Source organism: Chelmon rostratus, chromosome 20, assembly GCF_017976325.1.
Source record: "Chelmon rostratus isolate fCheRos1 chromosome 20, fCheRos1.pri, whole genome shotgun sequence".
NCBI classification, from domain to species: domain Eukaryota; kingdom Metazoa; phylum Chordata; class Actinopteri; order Chaetodontiformes; family Chaetodontidae; genus Chelmon; species Chelmon rostratus.
In genome coordinates this window covers 222501-240000 of record NC_055677.1, presented here as the reverse complement: position 1 = coordinate 240000, position 17500 = coordinate 222501, and the positions used below count along the sequence as shown (strand labels likewise).

Here is a 17500-nt window from a genome sequence, read left to right as displayed (position 1 = left end):
TCCTTTCACACCGTCGGGTCCATAAATATTAGGACACGGTTATCTTTATGGCTCCAAACGCCACCATGATGGATTTGAAATGAAACAAACTCGATTTGCTTTAACTGCAGACTTTCAGCTTTTATTCGAGGGTGTTTACGTCAAAATCAGGTGAACGGTGGAGTTTGTGCTAATATATATCCCATAATAAACACTAATAATAACATCATTGATTATAACATTTATCTTCATATATATTGTTGCTATTCATCCTAATTATGATGTTATTTATTAATGATATATCTACTCTCTGCTGCTGATCTCATGAGTTCTGCAGTTTATTATTGATTATTATTGTTGCCTTATTGATAGAAGAATATTAATATTATCACACATCAACAATAATCAGTTAGAAAAGACACTACTGACCCCCGACAGAAGCTCAAATATCAAAGCAACTGACCAAATCAGCAGAACCTGAGCTCATGAACTGAAGCGGGCGAACGCTGCCGGTGGGGCTGGAAGGGGGGCGCTGTCGAGGCTGTTTCTGAAACTGTACCAGCAGTATGTACTGCAGCCTGTAGCATGTAGTATCCAAACAAAGCACATTCTGAAGTACTGTGCAGTACCAAAAACACCCGCCTGTCATAGCGATTCATGAAAAAACTCCAGTAATATCACACCTACTTTGTCCCACAATGCTTTGCAACAAAATCCACCAGAAACACCAGTAAAAATACCCGTTTGACTGAAGGAGGATAACGAGAAGAACGTTCTACAATAAAATGCAAAGTAAGAACAATGAGGGTGCAAATAAGATCGAATAGTATTAAATAGTATTTGGACCTGAAGCTGTATTAAGTATACGTGACTGTACTAAAATGTTTTAAGTACTCTTAATATACTGCAAATACAGTAATTATTTTAGACTCATGCTATTCTTCATTTACATAACAACTGAAATGAGTTGATAATGTCAGCTGTACGGTGAGTTTATATCAAATCTAGTATTAATAGATACATCTACACTGGGATACTACACTTGTGTATTTTTACTTCATCTTCAGTACATACACATATGTCTTCAGATACATTATACATTCAGTGTCCTTGATATATTTGACCTTGTGAGGAAATACTTTGGTAAATAGATACATAATATAATATAATATATATACAGATTAGCCAGTAAAAATATACTGAGCGTGTCATGACAGCATTAAATTAATACACCTGTATGAGGTCATTTTAAGTCCACCTATCATATTAAAGTGCACTTTAAAAATTAAACTTAAATCTCATTAAGAATATATTTTACTGTTATTTATTAATAGCGTACTTTCAGTCTTTTTAAAGTAAGTAATTTATATAAACATTCTCTGCAATAACTAAAATCTACTTTAAAGTACACTTAAATACTTTTCTTTCCAGTAAAATAAAAAACTGGGTTTAGTTGTAGTTCAGAGCTCAGCGAGTCCAGAGCAACATCATACTTCCTGTTTACATCCCCTGAAGCATTATGGGAACTTTTCATGTTTATTAAGTTTCATGGATACCTGACTGACTGTCTGTCTGTCTGTCTGTCTGTCTGTCTGTCTGTCTGTCTTCTGTCTGTCTGTCTGTCTTCAGTATGTTTGATGTCGGTGGACAGCGAGATGAGCGCAGGAAGTGGATCCAGTGCTTCAACGGTGAGAAAACCTCTCAGTTATGAGACAAATGTGTAAAGAAACCGCCGAGTTAACAGTTTGTGTCTGTTCAGATGTAACAGCCATCATCTTCGTCGCAGCGAGCAGCAGCTACAACATGGTGATCAGAGAAGACAACTCCACCAATCGGCTGCGAGAGTCTCTGGACCTCTTCAGATCCATCTGGACCAACAGGTTCAGCGTTGCTCTGATTGGCTGTAGTTGATCCTATGTCCTCTCTGATTGGCTGTACTCACCCCTCTGTGCTCTGTGATTGGCTGCAGGTTTCTGAAGACCATCTCAGTGATCTTGTTCCTGAACAAACAGGATGTGCTCGCTGACAAGATTCTGGCCGGAAAATCCAAACTGGAAGATTATTTTCCCGAATACAACAACTACCAAGTACCTCCTGAAGGTACGAACACACCAACAGTACACATCCATGTACAAATACACGTAAAAAGCCACGTCTTGATGTCAGTGCGTTTGTGTGTCCAGCTGTTCCAGACGCCGACGAAGACCCCAGAGTGACCAGAGCCAAGTTCTTCATCCGAGATGAGTTTCTGGTAAAACCCCGATGATGTTGTTTATGGTGTTGTGAGGTTTATCTACGATCACACAGTGACCTTTAGAAACCCCCCCACACCTGCTGCTCTGACCCGGCGTTGAGGTTCTGTTGATATCAGTCTTCATATGGTTTCAACAGTTCTGTTCACACCTCCAGGGGACGGGTTGTTCCTGATTGATAAGAACATGTTTGTCAGTAATGAGTGTCACAGTGAGTCTGTGAGAGTCCGAACTTCAGCCGGTTCATATCAAAGTTACTGTTTACAGTTTATGACCAATCAGAAACAGGATCCAGACTACAATGAAGAAAACCATTTCAGGAAGCGGTTTGGATGAAGTAACATTAAACCGACTGGCACGAGATCTTCAGTGGACGGATCTATTTTGCTAACTTCAGCTTGTGGTCACATCCGTCCTCGATTCACCAGCTAACAGCTGTTATCACCAAAAACAGACCAATCCACTCCAAGACCCACAGGCTCGACGTTAGCTTTCAGGGAGCTAACGAGGCTAAGCTAACAGAAGGACGAGTGAAGCTGAAACAAGGCGAGGATGAGCAGAAAATACCAGCACAAGCCAGCAGAGGGCGCAGCGACTTCTCGTACAGTCTGCTGAGTCACATCTGAAAAGACCCCGAAGACCCAGGCTGGGGTCTGGGGTCAGCGTACAGTAACTATGGCAACTGTCTGCTGATGTAGATGGACTGTATTAATATACAGTCTTACTGACTGTTACAGGCAGCATCAATAAAAATAGCAACAGCAAAGGGGGGTTCACTTTCAGTTCAACTGGGGGGGTCGGAACCACCGACCCGCCTCCTGAACCACAGCTGCCCACAAACAGGAAGGGGAAACGACACGTCGTTTCTAGTAAGGGACTGAAAAAGATCTCAAAAGATCTTGAAAGCAGCCATGTGCACAAGTGGAGGACATTCTAACTGCCAACATGTCCAGGTCTGTCCATCCGAGCAGGTTCAGCCCAGAAGCAGACCGCAGGAGGCTTAAAGAGGTCTTCAAAAACCCTGAAATCTCATCCCAGGACCTCCAGCAGGGACGGATGTTGGTGTGGAAGTGGCTGCCTCTGCTATCAGAAAGACACTGCACGAGTTTGACGGGAGGACGAAGCCTCTCAGAGAAACATCAAGGCCAGACTGAAGTTTGCCAAAGAGACAAAGACGAAGGACAGGAGCTCTAGAATAATGTTCTCTGGACAGATCAGAGTAACATTAAATTATTTGGACACCAGAACAGAGGACGTGTTTGACGCACAGCAAATACTGCGTTCCAGGAAAGAAGCTCAAACTAACTGAAGCCTGGAGGTGGAGGGGTCATGGTCTCTGAAGACCTGTCTGAAGACCTGTCTGAAGACCTGTCTCTGCCTGTCTGTCTCTACCTCTCTGACCTGTCTGTCTCTACCCCTCTGACCTGTCTGTCTCTACCTCTCTGACCTGTCTCTCTCTACCTCTCTGACCCCCCTGTCTCTCTCTGACCCATCTCTTTCACTAACCTCTCTCTCTCTCTCTCTGACCTGTCTGTCTCTCTCTGACCTGTCTGTCTCTGCCTCTCTGACCCATCTCTTTCACTAACCTGTCTCCCTCTCTCTCTGACCTGTCTGTCTCTACTTCTCTGACCCATCTCTTTCACTAACCTGTCTCCCTCTCTCTCTGACCCCCCTGTCTCTACCTCTCTGACCCATCTCTTTCACTAACCTGTCTCCCTCTCTCTCTGACCCCCCTGTCTCTCTCTGACCTGTCTGTCTCTACTTCTCTGACCCATCTCTTTCACTAACCTGTCTCCCTCTCTCTCTCTGACGTGTCTGTCTCTACCTCTCTGACCCATCTCTTTCACTAACCTGTCTCCCTCTCTCTCTCTGACCTGTCTGTCTCTACCTCTCTGACCCATCTCTTTCACTAAACTGTCGCCCTCTCTCTCTGACCCCCCTGTCTCTCTCTGACCTGTCTGTCTCTACCTCTCTGACCCATCTCTTTCACTAACCTGTCTCTCTCTCTCTGACCTGTCTGTCTCTCTCTGACCTGTCTGTCTCTGCCTCTCTGACCCATCTCTTTCACTAACCTGTCTCTCTCTCTCTGACCTGTCTGTCTCTCTCTGACCTGTCTGTCTCTACCTCTCTGACCCATCTCTTTCACTAAACTGTCGCCCTCTCTCTCTGACCCCCTGTCTCTCTCTGACCTGTCTGTCTCTACCTCTCTGACCCATCTCTTTCACTAACCTGTCTCTCTCTCTCTCTGACCTGTCTGTCTCTCTCTGACCTGTCTGTCTCTACCTCTCTGACCCATCTCTTTCACTAAACTGTCGCCCTCTCTCTCTGACCCCCCTGTCTCTCTCTGACCTGTCTGTCTCTACTTCTCTGACCCATCTCTTTCACTAACCTGTCTCCCTCTCTCTCTGACCTGTCTGTCTCTCTCTGACCTGTCTGTCTCTACCTCTCTGACCCATCTCTTTCACTAACCTGTCTCTCTCTCTCTCTCTGACCTGTCTGTCTCTCTCTGACCTGTCTGTCTCTACCTCTCTGACCCATCTCTTTCACTAACCTGTCTCTCTCTCTCTCTCTGACCTGTCTGTCTCTCTCTGACCTGTCTGTCTCTGCCTCTCTGACCCATCTCTTTCACTAACCTGTCTCCCTCTCTCTCTGACCTGTCTGTCTCTCAGAGGATCAGCACAGCGAGTGGCGATGGGAAACATTACTGCTATCCTCACTTCACCTGTGCCGTCGACACCGAAAACATCCGTCGTGTCTTCAATGACTGTCGTGACATCATCCAGCGGATGCACCTGCGGCAGTACGAGCTGCTCTGATTGGGTCGCCACCCCCCCCACCCCCCGGCCCACCCAGTAACTGGGTCGATGTAGAAGCTAATCCGATATCTAATTAATACTGATAGATCCAGATGTATTTACACTGTTTATGAGTCATTGTAGCAGTTATTTTTAAACAGGCTTTAACTGAATAGGAATAGAATAATTTAAAGTTTTTTAGGAGCATGTTATTAGTGTCATTACGGCTGACTGGGACACTCTGCATCTCTTTTCTTTCCACACTTTTGTCTTCATCCCTGTCTGATTCAGAGGATTGTGGGTCGTGTGGTTCTGCCCATGGAAAGGAAGCACGTGATGTGGGTTTCCTGTTGTTGTCACGGCAACAGTCTGTCAAATGGGACGAGGCGGGGTTCATGTCTCTGACCTTGTTCAGTTATGTTGTCATTATCTGTCACCTGATTGGCTGTTCCAGACCGTCAGACATTTAAAGATTGTAGATTTATGTGATGAGGAAACTCTTCTGTCCTTCCTACAGACACTCAGAAAGTTTGTTCAAACAAAGTCAAACTATGATACTTGATGCAATATTACGATGAATTAAAAGATCTGAATCATCTTTAATGATGTCAAATAATTCTCAAGTCAAACCTTTGATTTCTTCATTTATGTGACTGAAGTGTCTCAAACATATATCTGTCTCTGTGTGTGTCTGTGTGTGTGTGTGTGTGTGTGTGTCTCTCTCTGTCTGTCTCTCTCTCTCTGTCTGTCTCTCTCTCTGTCTGTCTCTCTGTGTGATGATGAAGAGGAGTAATCTCTTGAATGTTATTGTGTCTCATGAACATGAAGCCTGAAGGCCACAGTTAGTCGACGTTGGTTCCTTCATGAACAGACGGAACAGACTGTGTTCAGCAGGGTCAAAGGTCAACCGGTCTGGAGGAGGACCAGCTCTGTGGTCGGGCTGGACCTGGACAGTCTGGAGGAAGTGATGGAGAGGAGGATGGAGGACGACAGCAGAACAATCATAGATAAACTTTCTGACCGTCTCTGGGGATCAATGAAGGATCATCTTTTAATGTTGTTTTTAACTCGCTGACAGTGAGATCAAACTGTAGACTGATTGGTTCCTTTACATAACGTCCTTTGACTCCCTGCAGCTGTAGCATGAAGCTGAATGTGTTTCTTCAGACACTCGGCAGTAAACTGCTCTGGCACTGACAGACTGACAGTAAACTGCTCACGGTGATTAAACGCTGGAAAACTCGTCTAATATGTCTTCATTAATCAGGGACTGTGTTTGATTCTTTGTAGATCAGACGTTAATCTCACAGTGGAGAAAGTTACAGAGGCTCTTAAGAACACACTTTTAAAAAAAGGTATTCTTTGTCACTGAATGCAAGAAAACCCCCAGAAATATATAAAAATACCTTGTAGTGCAACAGGACGGAGGTAGATGTGGTTTAAAGTGACACCGATTCCAGGTGTTAGCAGATTCAGAGGTTACTGCACATAACTGTACAGCAGAGATGTACAGTCTGACAGCGGGGGGGAATGAAGGACCTGTGGCAGTGCTCTTTCCTGCACTGGGGGGGTCTCAGCTGCTCAGCTCCTCTACAGTCCGGTGCAGTGGGTGAGGACTGTTGTCCATGATGGCTGTGAGCTCAGCCCACCGCCTCCATGTGGTGAAATACTGTTTAAAATACTGTGTTCGTACTAAACACTTATATTTATTTATTAGTAGTATCTGGTCCTTTAATTGTATTTAGAGAAGAAATAACGAAAATGTTTTTGATCAGTTTCATTTTAACTATGATTAGCACCCAGCAGTTAGCTTGCTGACTATAAAGCTGTTATGGGAGTGACCCCTTACCAAAAAGTTGCAGGTCATCCAGGTCTTACTTGACAAATATAGCTGGGTATCATCTGCAAAGCGATGAAAATGTATTTGAGTGTTTGCTGATAATGTTGCCTTAAGGGAGCATTTATAGAATGAACAGAATCGGTCCAAGCACAGAACCCTGCGGAACTCCGTGCACACAAAGGAATCATTATTATCGCCTGTACAAACTGTTCTGAAAAACAGGATTTAAACCAGCTTAATGCAGTTCCCTCAAGGCCACTGAGGTGTTCCAGTCTAATGGGGTACCATGGTCGATGGATCAAAAGCAGCGCTAAGACCAGAGACAAGTCTTTAACCGATGCTGTCTCTGTGCTATGGTGCCTCTAAATCCTGACTGGAAATCCTCAAATAAACTATTGTTAAGTAAAAAGTTGCAGCTGATTAGAAACTTTCTGAAGAATTTTAGAGAGAAATGGAGGTCAGATATAGATCTGTAGTCGGCTAAAACCCCTGGATCAAGAGTCGGCTTTTTAAGAAGAGGTTTTATTAGAGCTACTTTAAAGGACTGTGGTGCGTCACCTGTTGACAGAGACAGGTTGATCATATCTAATGAAGATGAGCCAAATAAGGGTCAAACAGCTTGAAGCAGCTTGGTCGGGATACAGGCTGATGATTGTGATGAAGAGATTGAAAATAGTTGAAAAGAAAAGAAGAAAAAGCTGTCTAAAAGTCTGGAATAACATGAAGTCGTTGCTACTGAGGCTTCAGATCTCATCTGTCATGTGTTGTTGTAACTGTTTGATGCCATGCACATGCCTATTCAACACAAAACTTTATTAATAATACAAAACACAATATATATAAATATATATGAACCCAAAAAGTTAGAAAAGCGACTTTCCACCAGAGGACAGCAGGAACACGTGAACCCAGCGACAGGCTGCCCTGTGAATAAATACTGATGGAACAGTCTGGATAAAACATCTGCACCGATCTGTTAGAAACGCTGTTAGACCGAGAACGACAAACATTTCGGACTGTTTACGCGCTTCTTCTACCAACATGCCTACAGAGGGGCTCGGGCCCTTCTCTCTGCGCATGCGTGAGAGGTAGTGATCCGTCTCGCCCACAGAGGATCTTTGGCCCTCTGCCTGCGTGCCCCTGCAGTGTGTGCGTGCTGGCGCAAAGCGCGGCCTTCCGCTCTGTGCTCGTCCTCATCAACAACAACAACAACCGGACAAAGTGATAACCGGCCCCCGTCGCGCTGACACACCCGGAGGAACGCACTCACACCGGTCCGCTGTGACGGTAAGAGCCCGCTCCCACGGCTCCGCGCTCTCTTCTTTCCCCCCCGCTCCGGCCGCCGTTTCCGCGGGGATGCCTGCGCGCTCTCGACTCGTTCATGGCCGCTCGAGCCCCGTCTCGTTCGTGACGGCGAGGCCGCGGCGCCGCCGCTGCTCGCGTGCTTGTGTGTCGGTCCCGGGGACGGCGGAGCGGAGGGTCCGCGAACGCACGCGGCCCGCTCACCGTCCGGCCGCGTTGATGTCGGTCAGCAGGTTTGACGGGGACTGTGTGGCGGACTGTTAGCGGATGAACGCCATTTTGTGTCTGCGCGGAGCGGCAGGCCGGACTGTCCGCCATTTAACATCCGAGTTTAACGTAAAATCAAACTCACCGCGACCGTTACCGTTAGCGGCGGGACTCCCCTGCGACAAAAAACCCCGGTTCACTGGGGGTCAACACCGAGCGGCTGTTTTATGACCAGGAGGGCGGTCTGCTCGCCCGTAACGTTGATATTTACTGTTTTAACAACATATTAGCCCCCACACGTCCAACCGGCTAACGTTAGCCTACCGGTGACCGCGGCAACGTCACACCGTCCGCGTATTAAACCGACATTCACCCGCTTTTACCCGGTTTAAAGTTGAAAGCGCTCATCCGGGACCCGGTGGTCTGCTCTGCTCAAAGTTAAAGTTAACGTTAGCCTCGCAGCTGCTAGCACCTGGGCTTAGCCTGCTTCTGTCCGGGTTAAATGAACCGTAGACTCGGAGTCCGTTAACGGTCCGGGTTCTCGCTCGGACCCGGACTGTGGATGTTCACGGATGAAACCCGGTCTCGTCTTGTAAACACCACCAGTGTGCTCGATGCTAACAGCTAGCCTCTCTGCCGTCTGTCCCCCGGCTCAGGTTAATGCATCGTGAGGCGTGCACACGCTTCAGTGCGCGTGTCCGCGGTAGAAGAGGTACGCCGGGATCAGACTCGGCGCAGATGGATGCGGGGGGGTCCGAAGAAACCCAGCAGCTCACTCCGCGAGCTCATCCCGGTTTAAACATGTGAAAAGAAACACAGAATCCGGTGTGACACCAGTTCTGGATCTGTCAGGCTTCTGACAGGGAGCACAGGTGAGGGGGGAGAGAAGAGAGGCACACATGCTGTGTGAGCTGTAAGGGACAGGTGAATCCAGGTAAACTCTATAGGAAGTTAGTTCTTGTGGTTTGGCTGCTGGTTCGAGCAGCTGACATTAAAACCACAACGAGCATCAGAGTTCCTGCTGCTCAGAGTCAAACCGGATCAGATGTGAACACGTGGATCTGATTCAGTGTGACATCACTTCCTGAGGAGATCCAGAATGAACAGAAGAGAAGACTCTGCAGCGTCCAGAATAAAAACAGGGCTCACGCCGTAGTTCACGCTAACTCGCTGAGTCCATGGCGACGTACATCCCAAAGCATTATGGGAACTGCAGATCCCAGTCTTTGAGGGATTATCTGCTAAACAGAAGGATTAGATTTATTAATTATCAGAAAGACAAATCTATTATCGTTAACATTTGTCCTGTTGCAGTATAAATATTTGTAGTATTTCTAGTATTTATTTGGAGGTTGACGTTAGTTCCGACTGATCTGTGAGGACTGTGGAAGCTTGCTGTTGAGTTGGTGACAGAAGGCTCCGCCCACTGAGGGGAGGAGCCTCAGAGAACGTTTGGCGGTGGTTTGGGCGAACACGGCCTCTGATGTTTCGCCTGACCGTGTTTCAGATGACAGAGACGGTGAAGTACGTGGACGACGAACACAAGAGCATCTTCCTGAAGCTGCTGAACGAGCAGCGGCTGGAGGGGGAGCACTGCGACATCGCCGTGGTGGTCGAAGACGTCAAGTTCCGCGCTCACCGCTGCGTGCTCGCCGCCTGCTCCAACTACTTCAAAAAGCTCTTCAAAAAACACGAGGTACTCTTTCATGTAAACATACACATCGTAAATACTTTAAAAACAAATATTCACTTCATCAAAACGGTAGGAGGTACTCTCCAATACACATTTATACTCTAAGTATTCCAAAAACACAAGGCACTCTCCATGTCTTCAGAAACCACCAAATAAAACACTGCTGCCAGATGTACCTCAGGTACATTCATGTCTGAACACCTGTAATGACCCCCCTCAGGTGGATAACTCTTCAGTGATTGAGATCGACTTCATCCGCTCAGATATCTTTGAGGAGGTGTTGAACTACATGTACACCGCGAAGATCTCCGTCAAGAAGAGGGACGTTAACCTCATGATGTCATCAGGACAGATCCTCGGCATCCGCTTCCTCGACAAACTCTGCTCCCAGGTAACACAGACAGGTGACGCACACAGACAGGTGACGCACACAGACAGGTGACACACAGAGACAGGTGACGCACACAGACAGGTAATACGCAGACAGGTGACGCACACAGACAGGTGACACAGACAGGTGACGCACACAGACAGGTGACGCACAGAGACAGGTGACGCACACAGACAGGTGACACACAGACAGGTAACACACAGAGACAGGTGACGCACAGACAGGTGACGCACACAGACAGGTAACACACAGAGACAGGTGACGCACACAGACAGGTGACACGCAGACAGGTGACGCACACAGACAGGTGACGCACAGACAGGTGACACACAGAGACAGGTGACACACAGACAGGTGATGCACACAGACAGGTGATGCACACAGACAGGTAACACACAGACAGGTGACACACAGACAGGTGACACACAGAGACAGGTAACACACAGACAGGTGACGCACACAGACAGGTGACACACACAGACAGGTGACACACACAGACAGGTGACACACAGAGACAGGTGACACACAGAGACAGGTAACACAGACAGGTGACACACAGACAGGTGACACACAGACAGGTAACACACACAGACAGGTGACACACAGAGACAGGTAACACAGACAGGTGACACACACAGACACATCAGACAGACAGTCTCCTGCTGAGCGCTTCAGGTGTGAAAGAGCAACAGCGTCAGTTCACGTGTGAAAAGCTCCTCCTTCTGTGTGACGATGCGTTCATGTGTCCTCAGAAACGAGACGTGTCATCAGAGGACAAAGAGAAGTTTCCCTATGACATCGTGAAGATGGCGCTGCCACCTGAGGCTCAGCTGGCCGCTGACGCCGAGGTACGATCACACCGATCAATAGTTATTGACGATCTGTCGCCCCAGCTTTCCTAACACTTTATCCTATAATGTGTGTAGGTACTCGGGGATGACACGGCCACCGCAGATGACCTTGTTGAGGCGTCGGCCAATCAGGAGCTAGACAAGTCTCCCAGTGCGGCGCTGCGTGTTCAGGAAGCCATCCTGAAAGAACTGACCAATGAGGATGTTCACAAGGTACACACACACAGGTTTGTCTTTCTATATTTGCGAGGACCCTCACTGTCCACCCAGAATGTCCTCACAGTGCAGAAACGTCCTCGCTATGATGCTTTAGAGCTCGAATGGGTCCTCGAAAAGATAGCAATGCAAGCCCTCGCGCACGCGCCGAATACAGGTATTCACAGGTACACAGTACCTGACCACACCTGTGTGATCTCTCCAGGTGACCTGCTACGACCAAGATGTGGTGACGGAAATGGAGACAGAGCCTAAAGAGTTGGGGGCGGAGCACCACGCCACCCAGACGCTGACGTTTGCGGACAGTATGGGGGAGGTGAAGGACGAGCAGCCGCCCGGCTGGTCGACGGCCACGACTGACATGAAGTTTGAATACCTGCTGTACGGACACCGAGAGCAGCTCTCCTGCCAGGTGTGTGGGAAGACCTTCCTGGATGAAAGCAGACTCAGGTATGTACAACACGCCTGATCAATACACCTGACTGACTCACCTGGCCTGTATATGTGGTCCTCTCATTTGATCAATACACCTGACTGACTCACCTGGCCTGTATATGTGGTCCTCTCATTTGATCAATACACCTGACTGACTCACCTGGCCTGTATATGTGGTCCTCTCATTTGATCAATACACCTGACTGACTCACCTGGTGAACACATCTGCTCTCATCATCTGCAGAAAACATGAGAAACTTCATTCAGCAGAGCGTCCATTTGGCTGCGAGATCTGCACCAAAGCTTTCACCACCCACGCTCACCTGAAAGGTAAACACTTCTCAACACACCTGTGCTCAGGTACGCTCACCTGAGTTCTGAACTCGTGCGATAAAGAACAGGATACGCTGTAGTTATTATAGATGACGGCCATTTTACAGGTAATATTTTTTCGTTGAGATAAAGTGTTTGGCTCCACCCTCACCTGTGTGTTTTAGAACACCTGAAGATCCACACAGGCTTCAAGCCATACAGGTGTGACGTTTGCGGGAAATCGTTCATTCGAGCTCCAGACCTGAAAAAACATGAACGAGTTCACAGCAACGAGAGGCCGTTTGCCTGCCAGATGTGTGACAAGGTGAGCTCACCTTTCTGTCACTCCGGTCTTTTTATTACCTGTCTCTCTGTCTGTCTCTTGTCCGACTGTATCTCACCTGTCTGGTGGTCTGACCTGTCTGTAGGCGTTTAAACACAAGTCTCACCTGAAGGATCATGAGAGGAGACACAGAGGAGAGAAACCGTTCGTCTGTCCATCCTGCACCAAGGCCTTTGCTAAGGTACTGCTGAGTCTACTACTACTACTACTACTACTACTACTCAGAGCAATACTGACAGCATGTATTGGTACCTGTGGTGAGTTCAGTGTCACTCTGTACTTTCAGGCATCAGATCTGAAGCGTCATGAGAACAACATGCACAGTGAGAGGAAACAGTTGAATCCACTGCAGAGCGACACAGAGACACTGCAGGCTGCTGCCATGGCTGCTGAGGAGCAACATCTGGACAGCATCAGCTGCTCTTAACATCTGGACAGCATCAGCTGCTCTTAACATCTGGACAGCATCAGCTGCTCTTAACATCTGGACCACGTCAGCTGCTCTTAACATCTGGACCGCGTCAGCTCTTAACATCTGGACCGCATCAGCTGCTCTTAACATCTGGACAGCATGAGCTGCTCTTAACATCTGGACAGCATGAGCTGCTCTTAACATCTGGATCATGTCAGCTGATGACATCTGGACCACGTCAGCTGATCTGGACCACGCCAGCTGATAATAACATCTGGACAGCGTCAGCTGATAATAACATCTGGACCGCGTCAGCTGATAATAACATCTGGACCACGTCAGCTGATCTGGACCAAGTCAGCTGATAATAACATCTGGACCGCGTCAGCTGATAATAACATCTGGACCACGTCAGCTGATAATAACATCTGGACCACGTCAGCTGATAACATCTGGATCATGTCAGCTGATAATAACATCTGGGCCGCGTCAGCTGATAATAACATCTGGACTGCGCCAGCTGATAACATCTGGACTGCGCCAGCTGATAACATCTGGACAGCGTCAGCTGATAATAACATCTGGACAGCGTCACCTGGCCCTGATCAGTGTACCTGTAGTAATAAAACACTGTATTTTTATTTTTAAGCAGACTGTTAATGAAGTTCTGTCTTTGTAGAAGTCTTTTTTTTTTGTTTTTTTTGCTCTGAACGTGCACTGACTTTTACATGAACTGATGACCTCAGCAGTCATGTGATGTACATGAACATGGACGACCGTCTGTGTGCCCCCCCCCCCTGCTTTATGTATCATTTGTAATGATTCGGTCTTTGAGAATGTCCAGGATCTGTTTTTCAGTCTGAACCAAACTCTGTACAGGAAGCTTTGAAGCTCTGGGTTGTGTTGTAAATAAAACTGTGTCTCTGTTCAGTTTAATGAGCAGAGCTGCTGTGTTTAAACCACACGTCTGTTTTATTTCTCTACATTTCATCAGCTTCATAACTCCGGAGCTCAGAGCAGATTTCCTGTCAAGGCTTCATTTCTATGGTGGCACTCTGACGCTGCCATGATACCTCCAGCCGGTACCTTTAGGTAAATCAGATGAAGCCCGCTTCAGCTCACATTCATTCAGTCTGATGTTTGCAGGTTTACATGAACCACAAACAGCTGATTCTCAATAGTTTGGTTAAACACCATAGCTGACGAGAATCTGTAGATACCAGCACCAACCAGCAGGAGGAGACAAACACCATCGCTGATGAGAATCTGTAGATACCAGCACCAACCAGCAGGAGGAGACAAACACCATTGGCAGCTCTTTATGTTTTTAATACGAGCAAGTTTTTACATCAGCAGTAAAGCAAAACTTTGATGTGATGATTAATAACAGTTAAGATTCAGTTGAATTCCCTGCTGTGTGATCAATGACATTAAAACAATACAAAGTATTGACTAATTAAGAATAGAGACCGTTTCTGTTTTCCAGTTTATTGTTGAGATAAAGTCTCCATTTAAAAAAAGTCAGACTGAAGTTTAAAAGCTGTTCACGTTTGTTTTCTTCAGCTGACGAATGAAGGATGTGATGTCACTGATGTTCGAACGGTCATCACCATGACGACACTCACCATCCCGACAGATGCATCGTGAGACCGGTTGTCAGACTGAGACAGATGGTGAGACAGGTGGAAAGTGTTGGGGGACAGTTGGGAGAGGAGGTGAGACAGGTAGTGAGACAGGTATCAGGGTTTGATGAGCCAATCACAGTGAGGATTCACTCTATAAACGTCCGACAGCACACAGTCTGGATGGAGACGGCGCTCTCCTGAGAGACAGACAGGCAGAGAGAGAGACAGTTTTTAGTACATTGTGGTATTTGATGATGATGATGCTGTTCAGTCACTTTGATTAAACATTAATAATTGATGATTTTTCATCGCAGTAGCTGCTCGGCCCCCCGGGAGCGTGGTCGTTTTAATAATTGAACCATGTGGTCTGATCTGGACACTGGGGGACACTGAGCAGCAGAAAGACGGCTGTCCTGCCGCCGTGTGGACACTCTGGGATGCAGATTTAGGGATGGGATGCTCCTCCTTTTCCTTCAGGTAAATGGTCCTAAACCACAGCCACCATTGTTTCCATGTTAACAAGCAGAACTGCATTCTGTGTATTCAATGAACGGTTAAGTACGGCGGTCACATCAGACTGTTCACACTGAAATACACTCGTGTCATCCCTGCATCAGAAACACGTTTGAGCTGCCGTTCAATGAAAGTTGTTGATTTATAAATTAGGGATGCAGCTGTAATCGATCTATGAGTCATCAGTCGGTCTGAAGGACGACTGCTGACTGATCAGGGTCTGATGTGTCCACAGCTCCTTACAGACAGCGGCTGTAATGTCTCGCTGTTGTAAAGAAGGTGAATGTTCGGATGTTATTCCGTCTCTGTCCTTACATTCATGACAGATTCAGAATAAGCGCGCTCATGTTTAAAACCGATGAGTCTATTGATAATAATCACAGATAATATTCAATCAATAAAGTTCATCTCACTTTGACTCGTGCAGGAACTGAAGTGACCTCCTCGTGTCCTCCACTAGGGGACAGAGTCAGACCTGATTCCAGACTCACATCGTATGAACCAGGTGAGCCATGTGCTGACAAACTGGGTTTTTATTAGTTATTGTAGATTTTGAATGAAGTGTTTTTGACCTGAGGTGTTCTGCTACCTGTGTGTGTGTGTGTGTGTGTGTGTGTGTGTGTGAAGTGTGTGTAGAGTTTGGACAAAATGGGTACCGTTAAAAAAACGTATTATCAAACTCACCAATGTTTCCTCCAACTTCATACAGACGCTGAACAGGACTGTGGGGGGGGGGGGGGGTCACACAACACACACAGAGATGGACTGTCAGACACAAGAAATACTCTGTATCTGTGTGTGTGTGTGTGTTTCTGTGTGTGTGTTTCTGTGTGCTTCTGTGTGTGTGTGTGTGTTTCTGTGTGTGTGTGTGTGTGTGTGTGTGTGTGTGTGTGCTTCTGTGTGTGTTTCTGTGTGTGTGTGTGTGTGTGTGTGTGTGTGTGTTTCTCTGTATCTGTGTGTGTGTTACCTGTGTGTGTGTGTTACCTGTGTGTGTGTGTGTTGCCTGTGTGTGTGTGTGTGTTACCTGTTGTCACCCTCAAAGCGGGCAGTGACATCTTTGGCTCTCATCTGTCCATCCAGCTGTATTGCCATGGAGACCTTGGTGTGCAGAGGGGCGTGAACCCTGATCACACCTTCACACAGCTCTGTGATCTGCACACACAGACACACACTCAGGTGTGATGTCACACTGGTGACATCATGGCACAAACAGGCTCATAATGTGATGGTAGGTGGGGGCCAGATGTTCTTGTCTCACCTGGTTTCGGTCATTCTTGTCATTCTTCCACCTCAGCAGTCGTCTTTTCGTCCTGGTGAGACCGAGCTGTTTCTGATTGGATGCCTGGTTCATATGTCTTAACTGAGACAACAGGAAGCTGGGGACCTAGCAAATGTAAACAGGAAGTGATGTCACAGACAGCTAAGACAGTGATGTCACTGAGGTGGCGCAAATGTGTGTTCTCCGGCTCACAGTCCACAGCAGGTCCTGGTGTGTGATCATCAGTCGGACCAGGTGAGCGCCACCCATTGCCTCTTCCATCTCCCCCCGTTGCTTGGCAACAGAGCACTTGCTGTCACGGTAATGGCAGCAGAACAGGTTGGGCGCCATAACCATGGAGACATTCCATAGGGACATCCTGTTCTGGTCCTGATGAGAGACCACCTTACGAAGGAAGACCAGCAGGGCCTGTAACCATGGAAGCACATCTGTAACTGTGGAAACATATCCAGATTAATCTGTAACCATGGCAACAGAGCCAGGTTTATATTTGTGGAAAGAAGGCACCAAAAGTTGAGGTGGACGAGGGAGTGAAAAAGATTCAGGGTGGAGAAAAGATACAAAACTTTAAGGTGGAAGGAACAGATGCAATGACTTAAGGTGGAAGTATGAGATGTTACTGTGTCACAACAAGTGGTTGGGTGTGGTCAGAAGAGCTGTACCTGTTACCCCACCCAACAGTGATGTCACAGTGTCCTGGAGTACACCTTTACATCACAGCAGCAAGGTGAGAAGTTCAGTCACCAAATCACTTCAAATTTGATCAGATCATCGACAGAATCTGATATTTAATAATCTGTGAACACCTGCTGAGTCAATTGACTGATTGTAGGTACACCTGTAACCTCTGCTGTCAGAATACCACCGGCTGTGGTAGTTTGAGTAGAAGTTGACAAACAGGATGAGCCTCAAACATCGTGATCAGGTGATTGTGTTCGGAGTTGTGAGTGTAAATTTACTCTGAGTGTTTCTCTGTTAGCTTCAGGAAGCAACAACGACAGCAGCTGCAGAGCCTGAACCTGATGGACCACGGAGGAGATACCTGCAAACACATC

General features: G+C 47.1%; 3 protein-coding genes across 5 annotated transcripts in view; 2 read left to right on the top strand and 1 right to left on the bottom strand.

Annotated features, from left to right (window-relative positions):
• Positions 1-5479, top strand: part of LOC121623763 (guanine nucleotide-binding protein G(olf) subunit alpha-like) — a 12126-nt gene extending 6647 nt beyond the window's left edge. The window contains exons 8-12 of the mRNA XM_041961199.1: positions 1609-1667; positions 1739-1859; positions 1949-2079; positions 2163-2230; positions 4901-5479. Of these exons, the coding sequence (XP_041817133.1) occupies positions 1609-1667; positions 1739-1859; positions 1949-2079; positions 2163-2230; positions 4901-5047 (526 nt within the window). The 3' untranslated portion in view covers positions 5048-5479. The remainder of the gene's footprint in view (positions 1-1608; positions 1668-1738; positions 1860-1948; positions 2080-2162; positions 2231-4900) is intronic.
• A 2522-nt stretch (positions 5480-8001) lies between these two features.
• zbtb14 (zinc finger and BTB domain containing 14) lies at positions 8002-13981 on the top strand. Of its 3 annotated transcripts, none has more exons than XM_041961421.1 (10): positions 8002-8153; positions 9883-10071; positions 10289-10459; positions 11212-11307; positions 11386-11523; positions 11732-11976; positions 12206-12291; positions 12459-12598; positions 12702-12797; positions 12903-13981. In XM_041961421.1, the coding sequence occupies exons 2-10, from the start codon at positions 9883-9885 to the stop codon at positions 13041-13043; spliced, it is 1302 nt and encodes a 433-aa protein (XP_041817355.1). In that variant the 5' UTR covers positions 8002-8153; the 3' UTR covers positions 13044-13981. The 3 variants fall into 3 exon arrangements, with proteins under 3 accessions (XP_041817355.1, XP_041817356.1, XP_041817354.1); XM_041961422.1 differs by lacking the exon at positions 8002-8153 and adding an exon at positions 8299-9247; XM_041961420.1 differs by lacking the exon at positions 8002-8153 and having other exon boundaries at positions 9259-10071.
• A 731-nt stretch (positions 13982-14712) lies between these two features.
• Positions 14713-17500, bottom strand: part of arhgap28 (Rho GTPase activating protein 28) — a 19971-nt gene continuing 17183 nt past the window's right edge. The window contains exons 13-18 of the mRNA XM_041961904.1: positions 17405-17487; positions 16638-16853; positions 16425-16550; positions 16191-16318; positions 15851-15888; positions 14713-14850 (exon numbers count right to left, since the gene is read on the bottom strand). Of these exons, the coding sequence (XP_041817838.1) occupies positions 14768-14850; positions 15851-15888; positions 16191-16318; positions 16425-16550; positions 16638-16853; positions 17405-17487 (674 nt within the window). The 3' untranslated portion in view covers positions 14713-14767. The remainder of the gene's footprint in view (positions 14851-15850; positions 15889-16190; positions 16319-16424; positions 16551-16637; positions 16854-17404; positions 17488-17500) is intronic.